The sequence below is a fragment of the Nerophis ophidion genome, linkage group LG07, assembly GCF_033978795.1.
Source record: "Nerophis ophidion isolate RoL-2023_Sa linkage group LG07, RoL_Noph_v1.0, whole genome shotgun sequence".
Lineage (NCBI taxonomy): Eukaryota > Metazoa > Chordata > Actinopteri > Syngnathiformes > Syngnathidae > Nerophis > Nerophis ophidion.
In genome coordinates, this window is record NC_084617.1 from 34833471 (window position 1) to 34853462 (window position 19992).

The window sequence follows — 19992 nt, forward strand, 5'->3', positions numbered from 1 at the left end:
ATTACCATAGTAACTAGTGTATTACCGTAATAACTAATTAGATTGCCATAGTAACTAGTGTATTGTCATAGTAACTAGTACATAACCATAAACCATAGTAACTAGTCTATTGCCATAGTAACTAATTAGATTACCATAGTAACTAGTATATTACCATAGTAACTAGTACATTACCAAAGTAACTAGTGTATTGCCATAATAACTAGTTAGATTACTATAGAAACTAGTATATTATCATAGTAACTAGTGTATGACCATAGTAACTAATTAGATTATCATAATAACTAGTATATCATGCAAAAGCGCAGATTCCAACCATTGAAAGACTTTGTATAGTTCAAGACTTATGGTCATCTGTATACATCATAATGGCAGCTCCACTGTCCATCTTAAAGATGTAAAAAAAAAAAAAGGATTTGGGAATGTCCGGCGGTCCAGATTGAAAAGCTTCATTTTCCCAGGTCTTACCTAGATTCCTACACCTTGGAGATTTGTTCTGAACAATGGCAAGCAGCTTGACAAAAACTAAGAAAGATATAGTGTAAAGCTGGTAAAGTCATTATGAATGTATTGGGGGTGTATGAGTCTGTGGAGACTGTGGAAGAATTTTTAGAGCAGTGTGGACATTAAAACCATTTTGTGACAGCAATATGAAAAGTGACAACATCCTAACAATATCACTTTTTGGGATACTAGTTGTCTCTTGTGTTAAAAACAATTGGACTTACAGTCCTCCCCACCTCCAGTTCACTTAGGGCTGGGCGATACGACCATATCAATATAAATCGCGATAGACACGTAATCAATATTCTTAAAAAAAATGCCTTCGATAAAACGTTCGATTTATGTATTTGTTTCTTTGTCGAAAGAAAGTGAAGGTTGCTTGCATGAACAAAGGCACTCTGGTAACCTAGCAACGCAGGAAGTGATCATTGATCAGTGGGAGTGACACGCTAACAGCCAATCAGGTAACAGTATCAACTATCAAGATTGGTTGCACCAACTTGCTCTCTGGTTGTTGATTCTCTGCATGGAGTGAGAAGAGAAAGTCAAAACAAAGAAATTGTGGATGAAAGAGGAAAAGTCACCTGGACAGTTTGGCACTTTTTCGGATTTTTTTTAAAAAGTGACCCTAGTCAGACCAATGTGGTCTGTGAATGATGCAAGGTGCTGGTCCCCACTAAGACCGGTCATACTACACCACCTTAGCCACACTTACCCTTTAGAGCACAGCTGTAACTTCCTGGTACTAAACCTTCCATCCATTCATTTTCTACCGCTTATTCCTTTTGGGGTCGCTGGTGCCTATCTCAGCTACAATCGGGCGGAAGGCGGTTTACACCCTGGACAAGTCGCCACCTCATCACAGGGCCAGGCACTAAACCTGCAGAACATAATTCTTATCAGGTTTTTCTATGTTTACATTTTCACACTTTGCACTATTTTCTTACACTTTATGAGGCATTTCTTACATATTTCTTATTTTTGCACTTTCATTTTAAGAACTTATTCAATTTAGTTGACGTTGTTTGAGTGTTTTCCATGCTTGTGTTGACATTTCCTAGACAGCTGAGTGAAATATAATCAGAGAAATAATAATGTTTATATTTCATATATTTTCTCCTGATAGTTCATTAAAAATATCAATGATCAATATCGACCGACACAGGATATTTCTGCCATGATATAGTTTATCGCCTAACCCGAGTACATATGTAAAAGTTTGTTTGAAGAACATGTTGGCTTGTAATGCCACTTTGTTCCTCTAGGTGTGCTAGTGAGTGACTTTTGCTGGTGAACTAACGTCTGTGTTTGCATAACGGTATTGTAGAGCAGTGGTTCTCAAATGGGGGTACGCGTACACCTGAGAGTACTTGAAGGGATGCCAAGGGGTATGTGAGATTTTTAAAAAACATTCAAAAAATATCAACAATTCAAAAATACTTTATGAATATATTAATTAAATAATACTTCAACAAAATATGAATGTAAGTTCATAAACTGGTAAAAGAAATGCAATGATGCAATATTCAGTGTTGACAGCTAGATTTTTTGTGGACATGTTCCATAAATATTGATGTTAAATATTTCTTTTTTTGTGAAGAAATGTTTAGAATTAACTTCATGAATCCAGATTGATCTCTATTACAATCCCCAAAGAGGGCACTTTAAGTTGATGATTACTTCTATGTGTAGAAATCTTTATTTATAATTGAATCACTTGTTTATTTTTCAACAAGTTTTTTTTGTTTTTTTAAATTTTTTTTTCCAAATAGTTCAAGAAAGACCACTACAAATGAGCAATATTTTGCCCTGTTATACAATTTAATAAATCAGAAACTGATGACATAGTGCTGTATTTTACTTCTTTATCTCTTTTTTTCAACCAAAAATGCTTTTTTCTGATTAAGGGGTAGTTGAATTCAAAAAAATTCACAGGGGGTACTTCACTGAAAAAAGGTTGAGAACCACTGCTGTAGAGTCTATAAATAAACGGCATTCTATTGGAATTTCGGAGTATAGAATATAAGGAGTGAATATATTTAATGATAAACGTACGCTACACAAGAAGGGGTGACCAGGTTCACACATGACACAACGTCTAAGAGCAAGACGAGACATTAACAAGGGTTTATAGAGTCACCAAGAGGAAGTTTTTAATAGGGAAAAACATGGTGGAAACTAAGTTCCATTAAGAAGAGCTGCCTTTTTTATTTTTTTTATTTTTTTTTAGTTTTAAATACACCCTAAAGGGGAAAATGCAGCGGTCATGTTTGAAAAAGGTCGAGTGCTGACCGCGAGAGGAATGACATAAGTCAGTGTTTGTCTGTTTCCTCTGGCACCAGGTGAAGGACCTGCAGTCAGATCCAGGAGGGGGAGGGAGGGGGACACGGGTGCTCGGAGAGGTGAGAAAACCAAATCTGACTTCTTTTTTCTTTTTTTAAAAAGATTGACAGTTTACATGGGGGCACTTTTAACTGAAATCGGATAAAAACACAAAAAATGTGAAGTGGGGTTGTACGCTAAAACGGTACTATAGTCTGAAAAGTACCGGTTCCCCATATTTATTTATTTATTTTAACTGGCATGACAGGGTGTCGTCGTCACGTCGTGCCATTGCTAGTTTTACGAGCGGAAGAGCATGTTTGGCAGCGAGCACACACACACAGAGTACTTACAAGCAGACACAGTGTGTAGACAGAAAAGAGAGAATGGACGCATTTTGGTGCAAAAAGTCAAGATAAAGGTGAAGTTAAAACACTAAAACACCCAGAGGAAGAGGTGCTTTAAGACATGGCTAGCTAGCTAGCAGTTAACATCCATTCGCAGTGTTTTAGCTACTTCTAAATCATTAATTCTGACCTCAATGGCGACAAATAAAGTATGTTTTTTACAAGTGCATTATCACTGGGGGACGAGGAATAGCTAAACATGCTTCACTACACACCCTAGGACAGGGGTTGGCAACCTTTACCACTCAAAGAGCCATTTTGACCCGTTTCACAAAATAAAGAAAACTATGCGAGCCACAAGACTCTTTTGAAATTTAAAATGAAATAACACAGCGCACAAAGTTTTATTTTGCTTTGTGCTATGTATTAACCAGGGGTCTCAGACACGCGGCCCGCACCTTAATATGAAAATGTAATATTAGCGCGGCCCGCGAGTTTTATTTGAATGCCGCTTGACAACATCACATTTGCCAACCATCTCAATTTTTCCGGGAGACTACCGAGTTTCAGAGCAACTATTCTCTCCACAGTCTGCTGGTTGTCACCCTAACAACAATAATAAGGGCGTGCTATGATGACAATGCGTTTAGCGCCCTCTACAACCGTAACAAACAGGTTACCAGTCCATTCACATGTTGTATGAGGCTTCTGTAGACACACATAAGCAACTGCAAGGCATTCTTGCTCAACAGCTATACAGGTTACATTGAGGGTTGTGGTATAAACAACTTTAGCACTCTTACTATTATGCGCCATACTGAAAAACCACACCAAACAAGAATGAAAAACACATTTCGGGAGAACATCTGCATTGTAACACAACATAAACACAACAGAACAAATACCCAGAATCCCATGTATCCCGAACTCCTCCGGGCTCCATTATACACCCCCGCTAGCACCAAACCTCGCCCACCTCAACCGAAGCACGGAGGGAAGTGTGTGTGTGTGTGGGGGGGGGGGGGGGGGGGGGGGGGTAGTAGTGGGTGTGTATAATGTAGCCCGGAAGAGTTAGGGATACATGGGATTCTGGGTATTTGTTCTGTTGTCTTTATGTTGTGTTTACAGTGCGGATGTTCTCCTGAAATGTGTTTGTCATTCTTGTTTGGTGTGGGTTCACAGTGTGGCGCATATTAGTCAGAGTGTTAAAGTTTTTTATATCACAACCCTCAGTGTAACCTGTATGGCTGTTGAACAAGTATGCCTTGCATTCGCTTGCATGTTGAGTCAGCAGCCGCATATCACATGTGGCGGGCCGGCACTCAGATAGCATAGTATTAAAGCGGACGCGACAACATGGTCGAGAGGACGTATAAGGCATTGCCATCACGACACGCGCTCAATATTGTTGTCCGGGTGACAATCTGAGAATGTTATCCTCGGGAGATTTCAAGGAGAGGCACTGAAGTCCGGAAAACCTCCCGGAAAAATGGGGGGGTCAGCAAGTATGCAGCTGAGCCACATCAGAGTGATCCAAGAGCCGCGCGCGGCTCCGGAGCCGCGGGTTGCCGACCCCTGCCCTGGGGGGTTAAATAGTTCACTGGTGTCATGGCTAAAAAAAGCTACCGTTCCTACATGTAAAAAAATTCCATGGGTGGATCTACACCTCACATCTACTGTAAGGACACAAAGTACAAGAGCATATCTAGTCGATACAACTATGATTACATCAATATTGTTTATCATCACAAAATATTTTTCTTTTTTTTTTAATTCATAGTATGTTTATAAAGTCTGGAGATAAGTCCCTGGGCACATGAAGACTTTGAATGTGACCAATGTATGATCCTGTAACTACTTGGTATCGGATCGATACCTAAATATGTGGTATCCTCCAAAACTAATGTAAAGTATCAAAGAAGAGAAGAATAAGTGATTATTACATTTTAACAGAAGTGTAGATAGAACATGTTGAAACAGAAAATAAGCAGATATTAACAGTAAATGAACGGGTAGATTAATAATCCATTTTTACAGTTTGTCCCTCATAATGTAGACAAAATAATAGGTAGATAAATGACACAATATGTCAATGCATATGTCAGCAGACTAATTAGGAGTCTGTTGGTTTACTTACTACTAAAACACAAGTTGTCTAGTATGTTCACTATTTTATTTAAGGACTAAATTACAATAACAAACATACGTTTCATGTACCCTAAGATTTGTTGTTATAATAAAGACATTAATTATTTTTTTTTGTGGTCCCCTTTATTGAGAAAGGTATCGAAACACACTTTGGTACCGGGACCAAAATATTGGTATCAGGACAACCCTACTTTGTAATATTTAAGTCTCCCATCAAGCAGCATTACTTATGAATAATATTTAATATATTAGTCATGTCTGTGTGATTGGGAATTGTTCAGACAAGGCACTCATCTGTAATAGTTTACTTTATTTTTTACATCACAATTCAACATGTGGGAAAAGCAGTAGGAAATAATTCAGTGACATCCTGTGTCCAATGAAATTTACTTTTTAATGATAGTTTGTACACCATTACACAATGACAGCAGTTTATGTAGGATTTGTTGAAAAACGTCATGCTGAACAATGTCTGATTGTGGGCAAACGTTTCGAGATCTCGACTTTTCGTAAAAAAACGTGAGTGCCTCAAGGCTTTGAGGAATGTTCCGGTGTTCTAAGGATTTCTGATAAGTGGGGAAATAGCAGAGTTAGAGAGAGTAGGAAAATAAGAATTTTTGTGTTTTATGCGCCGACATCTAACATTGGAGTCAATGAGAGATTTAGCTGCTTTTCTTGGCTTGTCGGCCACCAGAAGCCAAATTGGACACATGAGCTCCATAAAAGTGAAATTTTCTGATAGAGGACATGTGTGCCAATGTTTTCACCGAAACACATGACAGTGGCATAAAAGATGTGGCCGTGAGGACAGGTTGTACACTGAAATAAAAGTATATTTTTTTGGCTTCTACGCTCAAGTAAATTAGAGTGGACGTCATCCGCTTTGATGGTAATACTCTGATAGCGCTTGCCTGTTTCCGATGGCCATCCATCCAAAACCAAAACATTGGACGTCAAAACTTTTTAGCCAGGTTTAAAGTAGACAAGTGTGCGAACAAAATGAGACGTTAAGCACCGAGCTACCTGAAAGTATGGCTGAGCTACAAGAGGAGGTCATCTTGTCTTTTTGGACTTTATCTCAGCGCAATCGTCCATTAAAAGGGTGTGTGCCTATTTAATTGGCCCTTTTTCTTTCTTTCTGAATCGTGTCGCCATGGTAACACGAATTGTTCCCAACCCATCGGCGCGAACGAGACCTTTCCGACGGTATAACACAAAGTATGTGGGGGTTCGTTGACCTGTTCGTCACGTATTACGCGTAAGAGAAACGTGCGGAACTCTAATAATATTAAAAGTTGAAGTATGAGCAATAATAATATGGGATGCTTGCATTGCAGCAGGCCCATAATAAAGGACTAAGAGAAACAGTAACAGAAATGTGGTTTGCTGTCATTGTTTTGACCTTCTATTTGCACTACAGGATGACAAAATATTCTATTTTAATTTTTATTCTATTGATACTATATTCCAAAAATAAAATACTGATAGGGATGTCCTCATCAACATTTTTGGCCAACCCAATTTTTTGTCCGATACTTTGAGAACAGATTAGGACTGAAAATGTTTTATAGCAAGTAACTAAAGAAAACAATTTTTTTTAAAGCTGATCTTTTTAAATGTAGAACTTGCTAGTATTGTTGTGAATCCGGTCATGTATTAAATATCATTTACACAACATATAACTAAATAAATGCCGCTTTTTCCGGACTAAAAAGCGCACCGGCATATAAGCCGCACCCACTAAATGTTAGAAATAAAAACCAGACAAACTTTAAGCCGCAGATATATACGTTGTCAATGTAGTTATTTACACAGATTTTATACATATTTACATACATTAATTGTTTCCACACAGTGTCTGTAACACGGCAGTAAAATGGTTGATCAAACAAAACAGAAGTCATAGTCATGGACCCGCTAGCTGTGCAAGCTAGCTCTCCAATCAGCTAAACAGACTCAATAACTCCACAGTGACCATTTGGTAAATTTGCGAAACTGAATTGTAGGTGGCGACTTGTCCAGGGTGTACTCTGCCTTCCGCCCGATTGTAGCTGAGATAGGGTCCAGCGCCCCCGCGACCCCGAAGGGGGTAAACGGTCGAAAATGGATGGAAGAATGGATGTAAGTAAATAATACTAACAGACACTCATAAATGGGTTAGCATATTAGCTCATTTTAACGACTCTCGCTTGATGACATTACGATAGCGCATAGAAATAGCCATGAAAACGCATGCTAACGTTTAATGCTAGCATAGTTTTTCATTTTATTCATTTGAATCTAAAAATAGTAGATTTTGATACTTGGCGCTATCTTATACGTACACTAACTTTTCCTATGTTATCATGCTAACATTAACATGCTAACATTTTCTCCTAACACATTTGCTCATTTAATTAGTTTGAACCTAAAAAACATGACTTTTTATACTTGGCACCATCTTAAAAGTATGCCAACTTTTCCCATGTTATTATGCTAACATTAGCATGCTAACGTTTTATTGCAGCATATTTTCTCATTTTATTCATTTGAACCTAAAATAATACATTTTGATACCTGGCACCATCTTATATGTACACTAACGTTTCTTACGTGATCATGCTAACATTAGCAAGCTAACATTTTCTTTTAGCATATTTGCTAATTTTATTCGTTTGAACCTAAGAACCATGACTTTTGATACTTGGCACTGTCTTAAAAGTATGCCAATGTTTATGTTATCATGCTAAAATTAGAATGCTCACGTTTTATGCTAGCATATTTGCTCATTTCATTCATTTGAAGCTAAAACTTATGGCCTTTGATGCATGGCGCTAACCTAGAAATATGCTAACTTTTTCTGTTGTCAAGCGGTTTCGTTTTTGTTGCTGCTATTACTACTTATTACACTGCTATTACTGCTATTACACTGTCCCTATCCTTGTTTTTTAATGGACGACATTTGAATTGGTAAATGGGTTTTACTTGTATAGCGCTTTTCTACCTTCAAGGTACTCAAAGCGCTTTGACACTACTTCCACATTCACCCATTCACACACACATTCACACACTGATGGCGGGAGCTGCCACGCAAGGCCCTAACTACAACCCATCAGGAGCAAGCGTGAAGTGTCTTGCTCAAGGACACAACGGACGTGACGGGGCTGGTAGAAGGTGGGGATTGAACCAGGAACCCTCAGGTCCCTTCACGCCATTATTATTGTTCTTGTAACAGTATGAATATCCATCCATCCATCCATCTTCTTCTGCTTATCCGAGGTCGGGTCGCGGGGGCAACAGCCTAAGCAGGGAAACCCAGACTTCCCTCTCCCCAGCCACTTCGTCCAGCTCTTCCCGGGGGATCCCGAGGCGTTCCCAGGCCAGCCGGGAGACATAGTCTTCCCAACGTGTCCTGGGTCTTCCCCGTGGCCTCCTATCGGTTGGACGTGCCCTAAACACCTCCCTAGTGAGGCGTTCGGGTGGCATCCTGACCAGATGCCCGAACCACCTCATCTGGCTCCTCTCGATGTGGAGGAGCAGCGGCTTTACTTTGAGTTCCTCCCGGATGGCAGAGCTTCTCACCCTATCTCTAAGGGAGAGCCCCGCCACACGGCGGAGGAAACTAATTTCTGCTGCATGTACCCGTGATCTTATCCTTTCGGTCATGACCCAAAGCTCATGACCATAGGTGAGGATGGGAACGTAGCTCGACCGGTAAATTGAGAGCGTCGCCTTCCGGCTCAGCTCCTTCTTCACCACAACGGATCGGTACAACGTCCGCATTACTGAAGATGCCGCACCAATCCGCCTGTCGATCTCACGATCCACTCTTCCCCCACTCGTGAACAAGACTCCTAGGTACTTGAACTCCTCCACTTGGAGCAGGGTTTCCTCCCCAACCCGGAGATGGCATTCCACCCTTTTCCGGGCGAGAACCATGGACTCGGACTTGGAGGTGCTGATTCTTATTCCGGCCGCTTCACACTCGGCTGCGAACCGATCCAGTGAGAGCTGAAGATCCCGGTCGGATGAAGCCATCAGGACCACATCATCTGCAAAAAGCAGAGACCTAATCCTGCGGTCACCAAACCGGAACCCCTCAACGCCTTGACTGCGCCTAGAAATTCTGTCCATAAAAGTCATGAACAGTATCGGTGACAAAGGACAGCCTTGGCGGAGTCCAACCCTCACTGGAAATGTGTTCGACTTACTGCCGGCAATGCGGACCAAGCTCTGGCACTGATCGTACAGGGAGCGGACCGCCACAATAAGACAGTCCGATACCCCATACTTTCTGAGCACTCCCCACAGGACTTCCCGAGGGACACGGTCGAATGCCTTCTCCAAGTCCACAAAGCACGTGTAGACTGGTTGGGCAAACTCCCATGCACCCTCAAGAACCCTGCCGAGAGTATAGAGCTGGTCCACAGTTCCACGACCAGGACGAAAACCATACTGTTCCTCCTGAATCCGAGGTTCAACTATCCGGCGTATATAAACCTTACCGGGAAGGCTGAGGAGTGTGATCCCACGATAGTTGGAACACACCCTCCGGTCCCCCTTCTTAAAGAGAGGAACCACCACCCCGGTCTGCCAATCCAGAGGTACCGCCCCCGATGTCCACGCGATGCTGCAGAGTCTTGTCAACCAAGACAGCCCCACAGCATCCAGAGCCTTAAGGAACTCGGGGCGGACCTCATCCACCCCTGGGGCCTTGCCACCGAGGAGCTTTTTGACTGCCTCAGCGACCTCATCCCCAGAAATAGGAGAGTCCACCACAGATTCCCCAGGCACTGCTTCCTCATAGTATTCCTTCCACCTATCCACAACATCCGCAGTTGAGGTCAGCAGAACTCCATCCGCACCACACACTGTGTTGATAGTGCAGTGCTTCCCCTTCCTGAGGCGGCGGACGGTGGTCCAGAATCGCTTCGAAGTCGTTCGGAAGTCGTTTTCCATGGCTTCCCCGAACTCCTCCCATGTCCGAGTTTTTGCCTTCGCGACCGCTGAAGCTGCACACCGCTTGGCCTGTCGGTACCTGTCTACTGCCTCCGGAGTCCTATGAGCCAAAAGGACCCGATAGGACTCCTTCTTCAGCTTGACGGCATCCCTCACCGCTGGTGTCCACCAAGGGGTTTTAGGATTGCCGCCCCGACAAGCACCAACTACCTTGCGGCCACAGCTCCGATCAGCCGCCTCGACAATAGAGGTGCGGAACATGGTCCACTCGGACTCAATGTCCAGCACCTCCCCCGTGGCATGTTCAAAGTTCTTCCGGAGGTGGGAATTGAAACTTTCTCTGACAGGAGACTCTGCTAGACGTTCCCAGCAGACCCTCACAATGCGTTTGGGCCTGCCAGTCTGTCCGGCATCCTCCCCCACCATCGCAGCCAACTCACCACCAGGTGGTGATCTGTAGAAAGCTCCGCCCCTCTCTTCACCCGAGTGTCCAAAACATAAGGCCGCAAATCCGATGACACAACTACAAAGTCGATCATGGAACTGCGGCCTAGGGTGTCGTGGTGCCAAGTGCACATATGGACACCCTTATGTTTGAACATGGTGTTTGTTATGGACAAACTGTGACGAACACAAAAGTCCAATAACAAAACACCACTCGGGTTCAGATCCGGGCGGCCATTCTTCCCAATCACGCCTCTCCAGGTTTCACTGTCGTTGCCAACGTGAGCGTTGAAGTCCCCCAGGAGGACAAGGTAATCACCCGGGGGAGCACTTTCCAGTACTCCCTCGAGTGCTCCCAAAAAGGGTGGGTACTCTGAACTGCTGTTTGGTGCGTAAGCACAAACAACCGTCAGGACCCGTTCCCCCAACCGAAGGCAGAGGGAGGCTACCCTTTCGTCCACCGGGTTAAACTCCAACGTGCAGGCTTTGAGCCGGGGGACAACAAGAATTGCCACCCCAGCCCGTCGCCTCTCACTGCCGGCAACACCAGAGTGGAAGAGGGTCCAATCCCTCTCGAGAGAAGTGGTTCCAGAGCCCTTGCTGTGCGTCGAAGTGAGTCCGACTATATCCAGCCGGAACGTCTCGACTTCGCGCACTAGCTCAGGCTCTTTCCCCCAGTGAGGTGACGTTCCACGTCCCAAGAGCTAGCTTCTGTAGCCGAGGATTGGACCGCCACGTGCCCTGCCTTCGGCTTCCGCCCAGCTCACGTTGCACCCGACCTCTATGGCCCCTGCTATGGGTGGTGAGCCCATTGGAGGGGTGACCCACGTTGCCTCTTCCGGCTGTGCCCGGCCGGGCCCCATGGGAACAGGCCCGGCCACCAGGCGCTCGCCATCGTGCCCCACCTCTGGGCCTGGCTCCAGAGGGAGGCCCCGGTGACCCGCGTCCGGGCGAGGGAAATCTGGGTCCATGTTTTTTCTTCTTCATAGAGGTCTTCGAGCTGCTCTTTGTCTGATCCCTTACCTAGAAACTGTTTGCCTTGGGAGACCCTACCAGGGGGCATAAAACCCCCAGACAACATAGCTCCTAGGATCATTGGGACACGCAAACTCCTCTACCACGATAAGGTGGCAGCTCAGAGAGGATACATATTTCTGAATTGTTTATTCATATTTGTTAGTTAGCACATGGCAGATGGCTAAATTACAGTCACTGAATATGATTATGCTTAATTTTCTGACTAGTGGACTAATTGTTGAGATAATCGGAGAAATAGTTGTTAGCGAGTACAATCTACAGCCATGGAATCACAGGAACAGTTAAAAAAAGGGCTGATATCGGCCTGCACCTATTTATAATCTATTCTATTTATACCGCACAATAGTCTAATTATTATGTGTTGTCATTACGCTACATCTAAGACATGGATCACTAAATGTTGACACGTGTGCTGGCATGACGATGAAATAAACACGTCACTGCAGTCACGTTAGCAAGCAGAGCGGGTCTGCTTCTCATCCATTCTGCATTTGGAGAAAATAAGCAGAGATCTAATCTCCTGAATGTCTTCCTGGGATCCTGCCAAGTCTGACCTCATGTAGTGATTGCATCACGCTAATCATACCTGGACTACTTGATTGGTTATTTCATCGCATTCATCTTCTCTCAAACTGAACAAACGTTGCGATGTTTGGGCTTTGGCTGTAGAAACCATGCAACAAACAAGGGGTCATGTGATGAGGAAGTCCATGTTGAGGATGAAGGAGACAAGTGTTGGGAGAAGTCCTCTTGTCTCCAGATGTGTCAGCTCCATTACTAATTATCATAACATCCTCCCATGGAGTCTGACATGCACGGAGCGTCCCTGAGGCAGCACAGGACATGCTGGACAAATACATAGCTAATTGAGGACATAGTGGACATGTACACAACTACTTGAGGACATATAGACAACTACTTGAGGACATAGTGGACATATACAACAACTACTTGAGGAAATATACACAACTATTTGAGGACATATACACAACTACTTGAGGACATGGTGGACATATACACAATTACTTGAGGACATGGTGGACATATACACGACTACTTGACGGCGTATACACAACTATTTGAGGACATATACACAACTACTTGAGGACATGGTGGACATATACAACAACTACTTGAGGAAATATACACAACTACTTGAGGACATGGTGGACATATACAACAACTACTTGAGGAAATATACACAACTATTTGAGGACATATACACAACTACTTGAGGACATGGTGGACATATACACAATTACTTGAGGACATGGTGGACATATACACGACTACTTGAGGACATGGTGGACATATACACAACTACTTGAGGACATAGTGGTCATGTACACAACAACTTGAGGACATATACACAACTACTTGAGGACATAGTGGACATGTACACAACTACTTGACGACATATACACAACTACTTGAGGACATGGTGGACATATACACAACTACTTGAGGACATAGTGGACATGTACACAACTACTTGGTGACATTTCCACAACTACTTGAGGACATAGTGGACATGTACACAACTACTTGACGTATACACAACTATTTGAGGACATATACACAACTACTTGAGGACATGGTGGACATATACACAACTACTTGAGGACATAGTGGACATATACACAACTACTTGAGGACATGGTGGACATATACAACAACTACTTGAAGAAATATACATAACTATTTGAGGACATATACACAACTACTTGAGGACATGGTGGACATATACAACAACTACTTGAGGAAATATACACAACTACTTGAGGACATGGTGGACATATACACAACTACTTGAGGACATGGTGGACATATGCACGACTACTTGAGGACATGGTGGACGTATACACAACTACTTGAGGACACAGTGGACATGTACACAACAACTTGAGGACATATACACAACTACTTGAGGACATGGTGGACATATACACAACTACTTGAGGACATAGTGGCAACTACTTGGTGACATATCCACAACTACTTGAGGACATAGTGGACATGTACACAACTACTTGACGACGTATACACAACTATTTCAGGACATATACACAACTACTTGAGGACATGGTGGACATATACACAACTACTTGAGGACATAGTGGACATATACACAACTACTTGAGGACATGGTGGACATATACAACAACTACTTGAGGAAATATACATAACTATTTGAGGACATATACACAACTACTTGAAGACATGGTGGACATATACAACAACTACTTGAGGATATGTACACAACTACTTGAGGACATGTACACAACTACTTGATGACATATACACAACTACTTGAGGACATATACACAACTACTTGAGGACATGGTGGACATATACAACAACTACTTGAGGATATATACACAACTATTTGAGGACATGTACACAACTACTTGATGACATGGTGGACATACAGTGGTGGTCAAAAGTTTACATACACGTGTAAAGAACATAAAGTCATGGCTGTCTGGAGTTACCAATCATTTCTACAACTCTCTTTTTTTGTGATAGAGTGATTGGAGCACATAGTTGTTGGTTTACCGTGAATTGATTTACGTGGACCCAGACTTAAACAAGTTGAAAAACTTATTCGGGTGTTACCATTTAGTGGTCAATTTTACAGAATATGTACTGTACTGTGCAATCTAGTAATAAAAGTTTCAATCAATCAATCAATCAATCAACCAATCAATCAATCAATCAATCAATCAATCAATCAACCACAAAAAACATTCATGAAGTTTGGTTCTTTTACGAATTTATTATGGGTATACTGAAAATGTGAGCAAATCTGCTGGGTCAAAAGTATACGTACAGCAATGTTATTATTTGCTTACATGTCTCTTGGCAAGTTTCACTGCAATAAGGCGATTTTGGTAGCCATCCACAAGCTTCTGCTTGAATTTTTGACCACAAAATTGGTGCAGTTCAGCTAAATGTGTTGGTTTTCTGACATGGAGTTGTTTCTTCAGCATTGTCCACACGTTTAAGTCAGGACTTGGGGAAGGCCATTCCAAAACCTTAATTCTAGCCTGATTCAGCCTGACATCACATGGACAAACATAAGACCTTCTGGAGGAAAGTTTTACCACCACCATGCTTTACGGTAGTTAGGGTATTCCTGGGATTAAAGGCCTCACATTTTCTCCTCCCAATATATCGCTGGGTATTGTGGCCAAAAAAACGCTCAAGATAAGACCTTCTGGAGGAAAGTTCTGTGGTCAGATGAAACAAAAATGGAGCAGTTTGTCCACAATACCCAGCAATATGTTTGGTGGAGACAAGGCAAGGCCTTTAATCTCAGAAAAACCACTCCTACCGTCAAGCATTGTGGTGGTAGTATTATGCTCTGGGCCTGTTTTGCTGCCAATGGAACAGGTGCTTTAAATGGGACAATGAAAAAGGAGGATTTCCTTCAAATTGTTCAGGACAACCTAAAATCATCAGCCTGGAAGTTAGGTCTTTTAAATGAATAGGATGGCACTTCAAGTTCATGCGTGAAACAAGGCAGGTGGCCAAATACTTTTGGTAATATAGTGTATGTGCTCCAATCACTCTTTCACAAAAAAATAAGAGTTGTAAAAATGATTGGAAACTCAAGACAGCCATGACATTATGTTCTTTTACAAGTGTATGTAAACTTTTGGCCAGGACTGTATATACTGGACAATATCCAACAATAACAGGAAGTAGTCTCTTCATTGGCTCTGCAGCCAACCTTGCATGTGTTGATATTGAGGAGATAAATAAATCAAGGGGGGCGTGAAAATATTCCGTACCCTAGAAAATTGAAACTGTGAGCATCTCTAATGAAGTGTTTTTCAAATAGTGAGGCGGTGCCAGAAAGTCTGGGAAAAGGGGGCGTGAGAGGTAAATAAATAAATGGGTTGTACTTGTATAGCGCTTTTCTACCTTCAAGGTACTCAAAGCGCTTTGACACTACTTCCACATTTACCCATTCACACACACATTCACACACTGATGGAGGGAGCTGCCATGCAAGGCACCAACCAGCACCCATCAGGAGCAAGGGTGAAGTGTCTTGCTCTGGACACAACAGACGTGACGAGGTTGGTAATAGGTGAGAATTGAACCAGGAACGCTCGGGTTGCGCACGGCCACTCACCCCATTGCGCCACGCCGTCCCTAATAGTGTGAGAGCACCTTTCATGTTGGTAAAAACTATCATGATACATACGGATAAAAAAATTAAATATAAACTTCAGGGAGGGGGTGTGAATTAATTAGGCCAGGGGGCACTGAGAGGTGTCGGGATTAAGGGGGCGTGAGATGTAATAGTGTGATAGCACCTTTAATGTTAGCTAAAAACTATCTTGACACATACAAAGACAAACGTAAATATTAACTTCAAGGGGGTGTGAGAGGCAATAGCATTTTTAATGTTAGCTAAGAACTATCTTGAAACACAAATACAAATATAAATACCAACTTCAGGGGGTGTGAGGCAATAGCACTTTTAATCTTAGCTAAGAACTATCTTGACACACAAACACAAACATAAATACTAACTTCAGGGGGGCTTGAAAAATGTTTTTGTCCCTAGGGGGGTGAGAGAACCACTGGTTTATACAAAGCTGCAACACACTTTTCCTTTTTCGGGGGGGTCCCAAGTAGTGTTTTGAAGCAGTTGCCAGATGAGAAATGGTCACTCATGAATACTTGCAGCATGCAGATGGAAAATAACAACAAAGATGATTTGGCAGATGGCAGACAAACATCAGAGGACAACAAGACAAAAAGTGTCAATGTGTTCACATCCACTCAGGCAACAGACATTTTTCAATCAACCCCCTGGGATAAATGCACTTTTTTATTTTCTAACCAAGCTGAAACTTTTAAGTGTGTGTCCCCCCCCCACGCACACGCAGAGTCACGCAATATCCCTTGGAGCCTGCAGCCCTGTCACCCAAACAAACACAGTCGTGGCACGTTTGCCCGTCCACGTACAAACATTTCATTCCACGCACACACAAAAGATCTCCACTCACCAGCCTTGCAGGGATCCTTATAGTCGATAACATCCGCCGTGGCCGCGGGCTCCGCCACCAAGTAGCCCGGATCGATCGCCTCCAAATCGATGGCCAGTATCGCTCCGACGCAGGGCAGCAGAAGCCAACATCTCGCCGTGAGATCCATGGTTGAGTGGGGGGGGAGACGGCCAGACGCCAGGCATAAAAGGTGCAGGCAGAGCGGGGCCGCGGGCAGGAAGAGAGGCGCGGGGGGAGAGAGAGAGAGACAGAGAGAGAGAGAGAGAGAGAGAGAGAGAGAGAGAGGGAGAGAGAGAGAGAGAGAGAGAGAGAGAGAGAGGGAGAGAGAGAGAGAGAGAAATGGGAGGTTTTAGGGGGAAAGGAGATCCTCCGGAGGGCGGACCTCTCTCCGGTGACTGTGGAGGGGGAGTGAGTTGTGTTCCTCCAGCTGGAGCTCCGGGCCACTGCCGGGAAAAGTTCCATGCTCCGGCGGCAAGCTCGCTCCATGGGGGGCGGCAAAAAGACACCTTTTTTTTTAAGTCTTTTTTTTAAAGAGAGGATCCGACATTGTTGTTAGCGACAGCAACTTCGTTGACTGGCTTAATAAGAGTACTTTTAGCTCCGCGCTGAAGTCGCGAGCATTTCCAAACATTTACTCGTTTTAGACGACGTTTAAGGAAACATTTTTTTAAGCGGCGAGTTTGTGGAAAAACACCAGTTCTGACCTTTTTATTGTTGTTTCCGAGCGCAAACACAAGACTTGACCACTCTGCTCATTTAGGCTGTTTGGCGCTATCTGCCGGTCATCACGAAGATTACACTGCTCTGCTTTTCGGACGCTCAATGTAAAATGTTCAGTCAAAAGTGTACATACACTTGTAAAGAACATAATGTCATGGCTGTCTTGAGTTTCCAATAATTTGTACAACTATTATTTTGTTGTGATAGAGTGATTGGAGCACATACTAGTTGGTCACAAAAAACATTCATGAAATTTGGTTCTTTAATGACTATATTATGGGTCTACTGAAAATGTGAGCAAATCTGCTGGGTCGAAAGTATACATACAGCAATGTTAATATTTGCTTACATGTCCTTTGGCAAGTTTCACTGCAATAAGGCGCTTTTGGTAGCCATCCACAAACTTCTGCTTGAATTTTTGACCACTCCTCTTAAAAAAAAATGGTGCAGTTCAGCTAAATGTGTTGGTTTTCTGACATGGACTTGTTTCTTCAGCATTGTCCACACGTTTAAGTCAGAACTTTGGGAAGGCCATTCTAAAACCTTAAATCTAACCTGATTTAGCCATTCCTTGACCACTTTTGAAGTGTGTTTGGGGTCAATGTCCTTGACCACATCTGCGGTCCTCTACAAAGTTTTTCATAGTCATTCTCATTGACATCCCACTGGGTTGTGAGCTTTTCCTTGCCCTTATGTGTGATCTGAACCGAGGATGACGTTGTGGCTTGTGCAGCCCTTTGAGACACTTGTGATTTAGGGCTATAAAAGTAAAAAAATATATATATGTACGTGTATGTGTGTATATGTATATATATATATATATATATGTATATATATATATATATATATTAGCGAGGTTAGCGAGCGGTGAAGACACCTTTTTATTTTTATAAGAAGGCTAAAAATAAAAAGGTGTCTTCACCGCTCTGCAATGTATATATATATATATATATATATATATATAAGCGAGGTCAGCGAGCGGTGAAGACACCTTTTTATTGTTAGTCTTCTTTTGAAGAGAGAATCCAACATTGTTGTTACCAACACAAACTTCTTTAGCTAGCTAAAATGCGACTACTTTTAGCTCCAAGCTAAAGTGGCGAACGTTTCCAAACGCGACATATTAAGGACTCATTTTAGACGATATTTAAGGATACATTTTTTACACTGTAAGTTTGTGGGGGAAAAAAAACAATTCTGACCATTTTATATTTCTTTCTGATGTCAAACACAACAGACTTGACGATGGCACCGCAAATTTTTGGAGCTCCCTGCTGGTCATTACAAATATTACACTGCTCTGCTTTTTTGACGCCGACTGAATTTTGTGAACTGATTTGTGTTTACATGCAATTCTGCTGACACTTTAAAAGTCAGTTTGTTACAACAGTGTTTTGAAATTCAGTGTGAAAATGTGTTGCTTCAAAACTCAGCTGGTTCTGTAACAGCATGGCTTGGTTCAGTCTAAATTTACAGGAAGTGAGGTTTGAAGCAACACATATTTTTCACTGAATTCTTGTATAGATTCTCAAAGTGGAGCCTTAGCTGGAGTGGGAGGTGGGTTAGTTTCCAGTAGTCCTAGTCCATCTCACTTCAACACACAGAGGTCTCTGGAACCAGTCATCTCCATAGGGGAGGGTAGTTGTTTAGGGCACGTCCGACTGGTAGGAGACGACAGGGAATAATGTCAATAATGTCAATGAACTTTTTTGAGCAACATCATAGGGGCGCAATCAGCGAACATCACCTGCATTGTTAGCCACCTCGTGCTAGCAGTTTTTTACCATTTAGAATGCACAAAAAAGGGAAAATTCTGGTCTCACATACGGTTTGTGGATTACAGGCAAACTTCCAATACACCCTTTCTTTATCTTTTTCTCTAGCTGCTGGGGCACCCTGGAAGTCTTCTCGTGTCACCACCTTTGAAAGTCGTTTAAGTAATAATAAAAGTTGATTATTATTGGTTCAAAAAATACGGTTCTGGATCTTCATTGGTCCTAAAGTTGTCGTCTCTCATGAAGTCCGTCATGATGAAATAGTGTTGTTGTTGTTGACATAAGTAGTGTTGTTAGGCGCTGTGTCAAATCAATATGTCCAGGAGAGAAGTTAGGGTAATGTTTAAAATGACTAATTAGTATAAATATTACATAGACATTAGGAAAGTGCCTGTTTCAACATGCATATAAAACATGGCTGGAAATTTTAGAAAGAAAATTTGAGGCTTTCGGGCAGCACGGTGATAGAGGGGTTAGTGGGTTCAATCTTTCTGTGTGAAGTTTGCATGTCCTCCCCGTGACTGCGTGGGTTCCCTCCGGGTACTCCGGCTTCCTCCCACCTCAAAAGACATGCACCTGGGAATAGGTTCATTGGCAACACTAAATTGGCCCTAGTGTGTGAATATTTGTCCCTGTGATGAGTGGGCGACTTGTCCAGGGTGTAACCCGCCTTCCGCTCGATTGCAGCTGAGATAGGCTCCAGCGCCCCCCGCAACCCCGAAGGGAATAAGT

General features: G+C 42.7%; 1 protein-coding gene across 1 annotated transcript in view; it reads right to left on the reverse strand.

The window, feature by feature from the left end:
* Window positions 1-17004, reverse strand: part of bmp1a (bone morphogenetic protein 1a) — a 150099-nt gene extending 133095 nt beyond the window's left edge. Inside the window, exon 1 of the mRNA XM_061906078.1 lies at window positions 16766-17004. Coding sequence (XP_061762062.1) covers window positions 16766-16913 — 148 coding nt within the window. The 5' untranslated portion in view covers window positions 16914-17004. The remainder of the gene's footprint in view (window positions 1-16765) is intronic.
* Between the last annotated feature and the right edge of the window lie 2988 nt (window positions 17005-19992).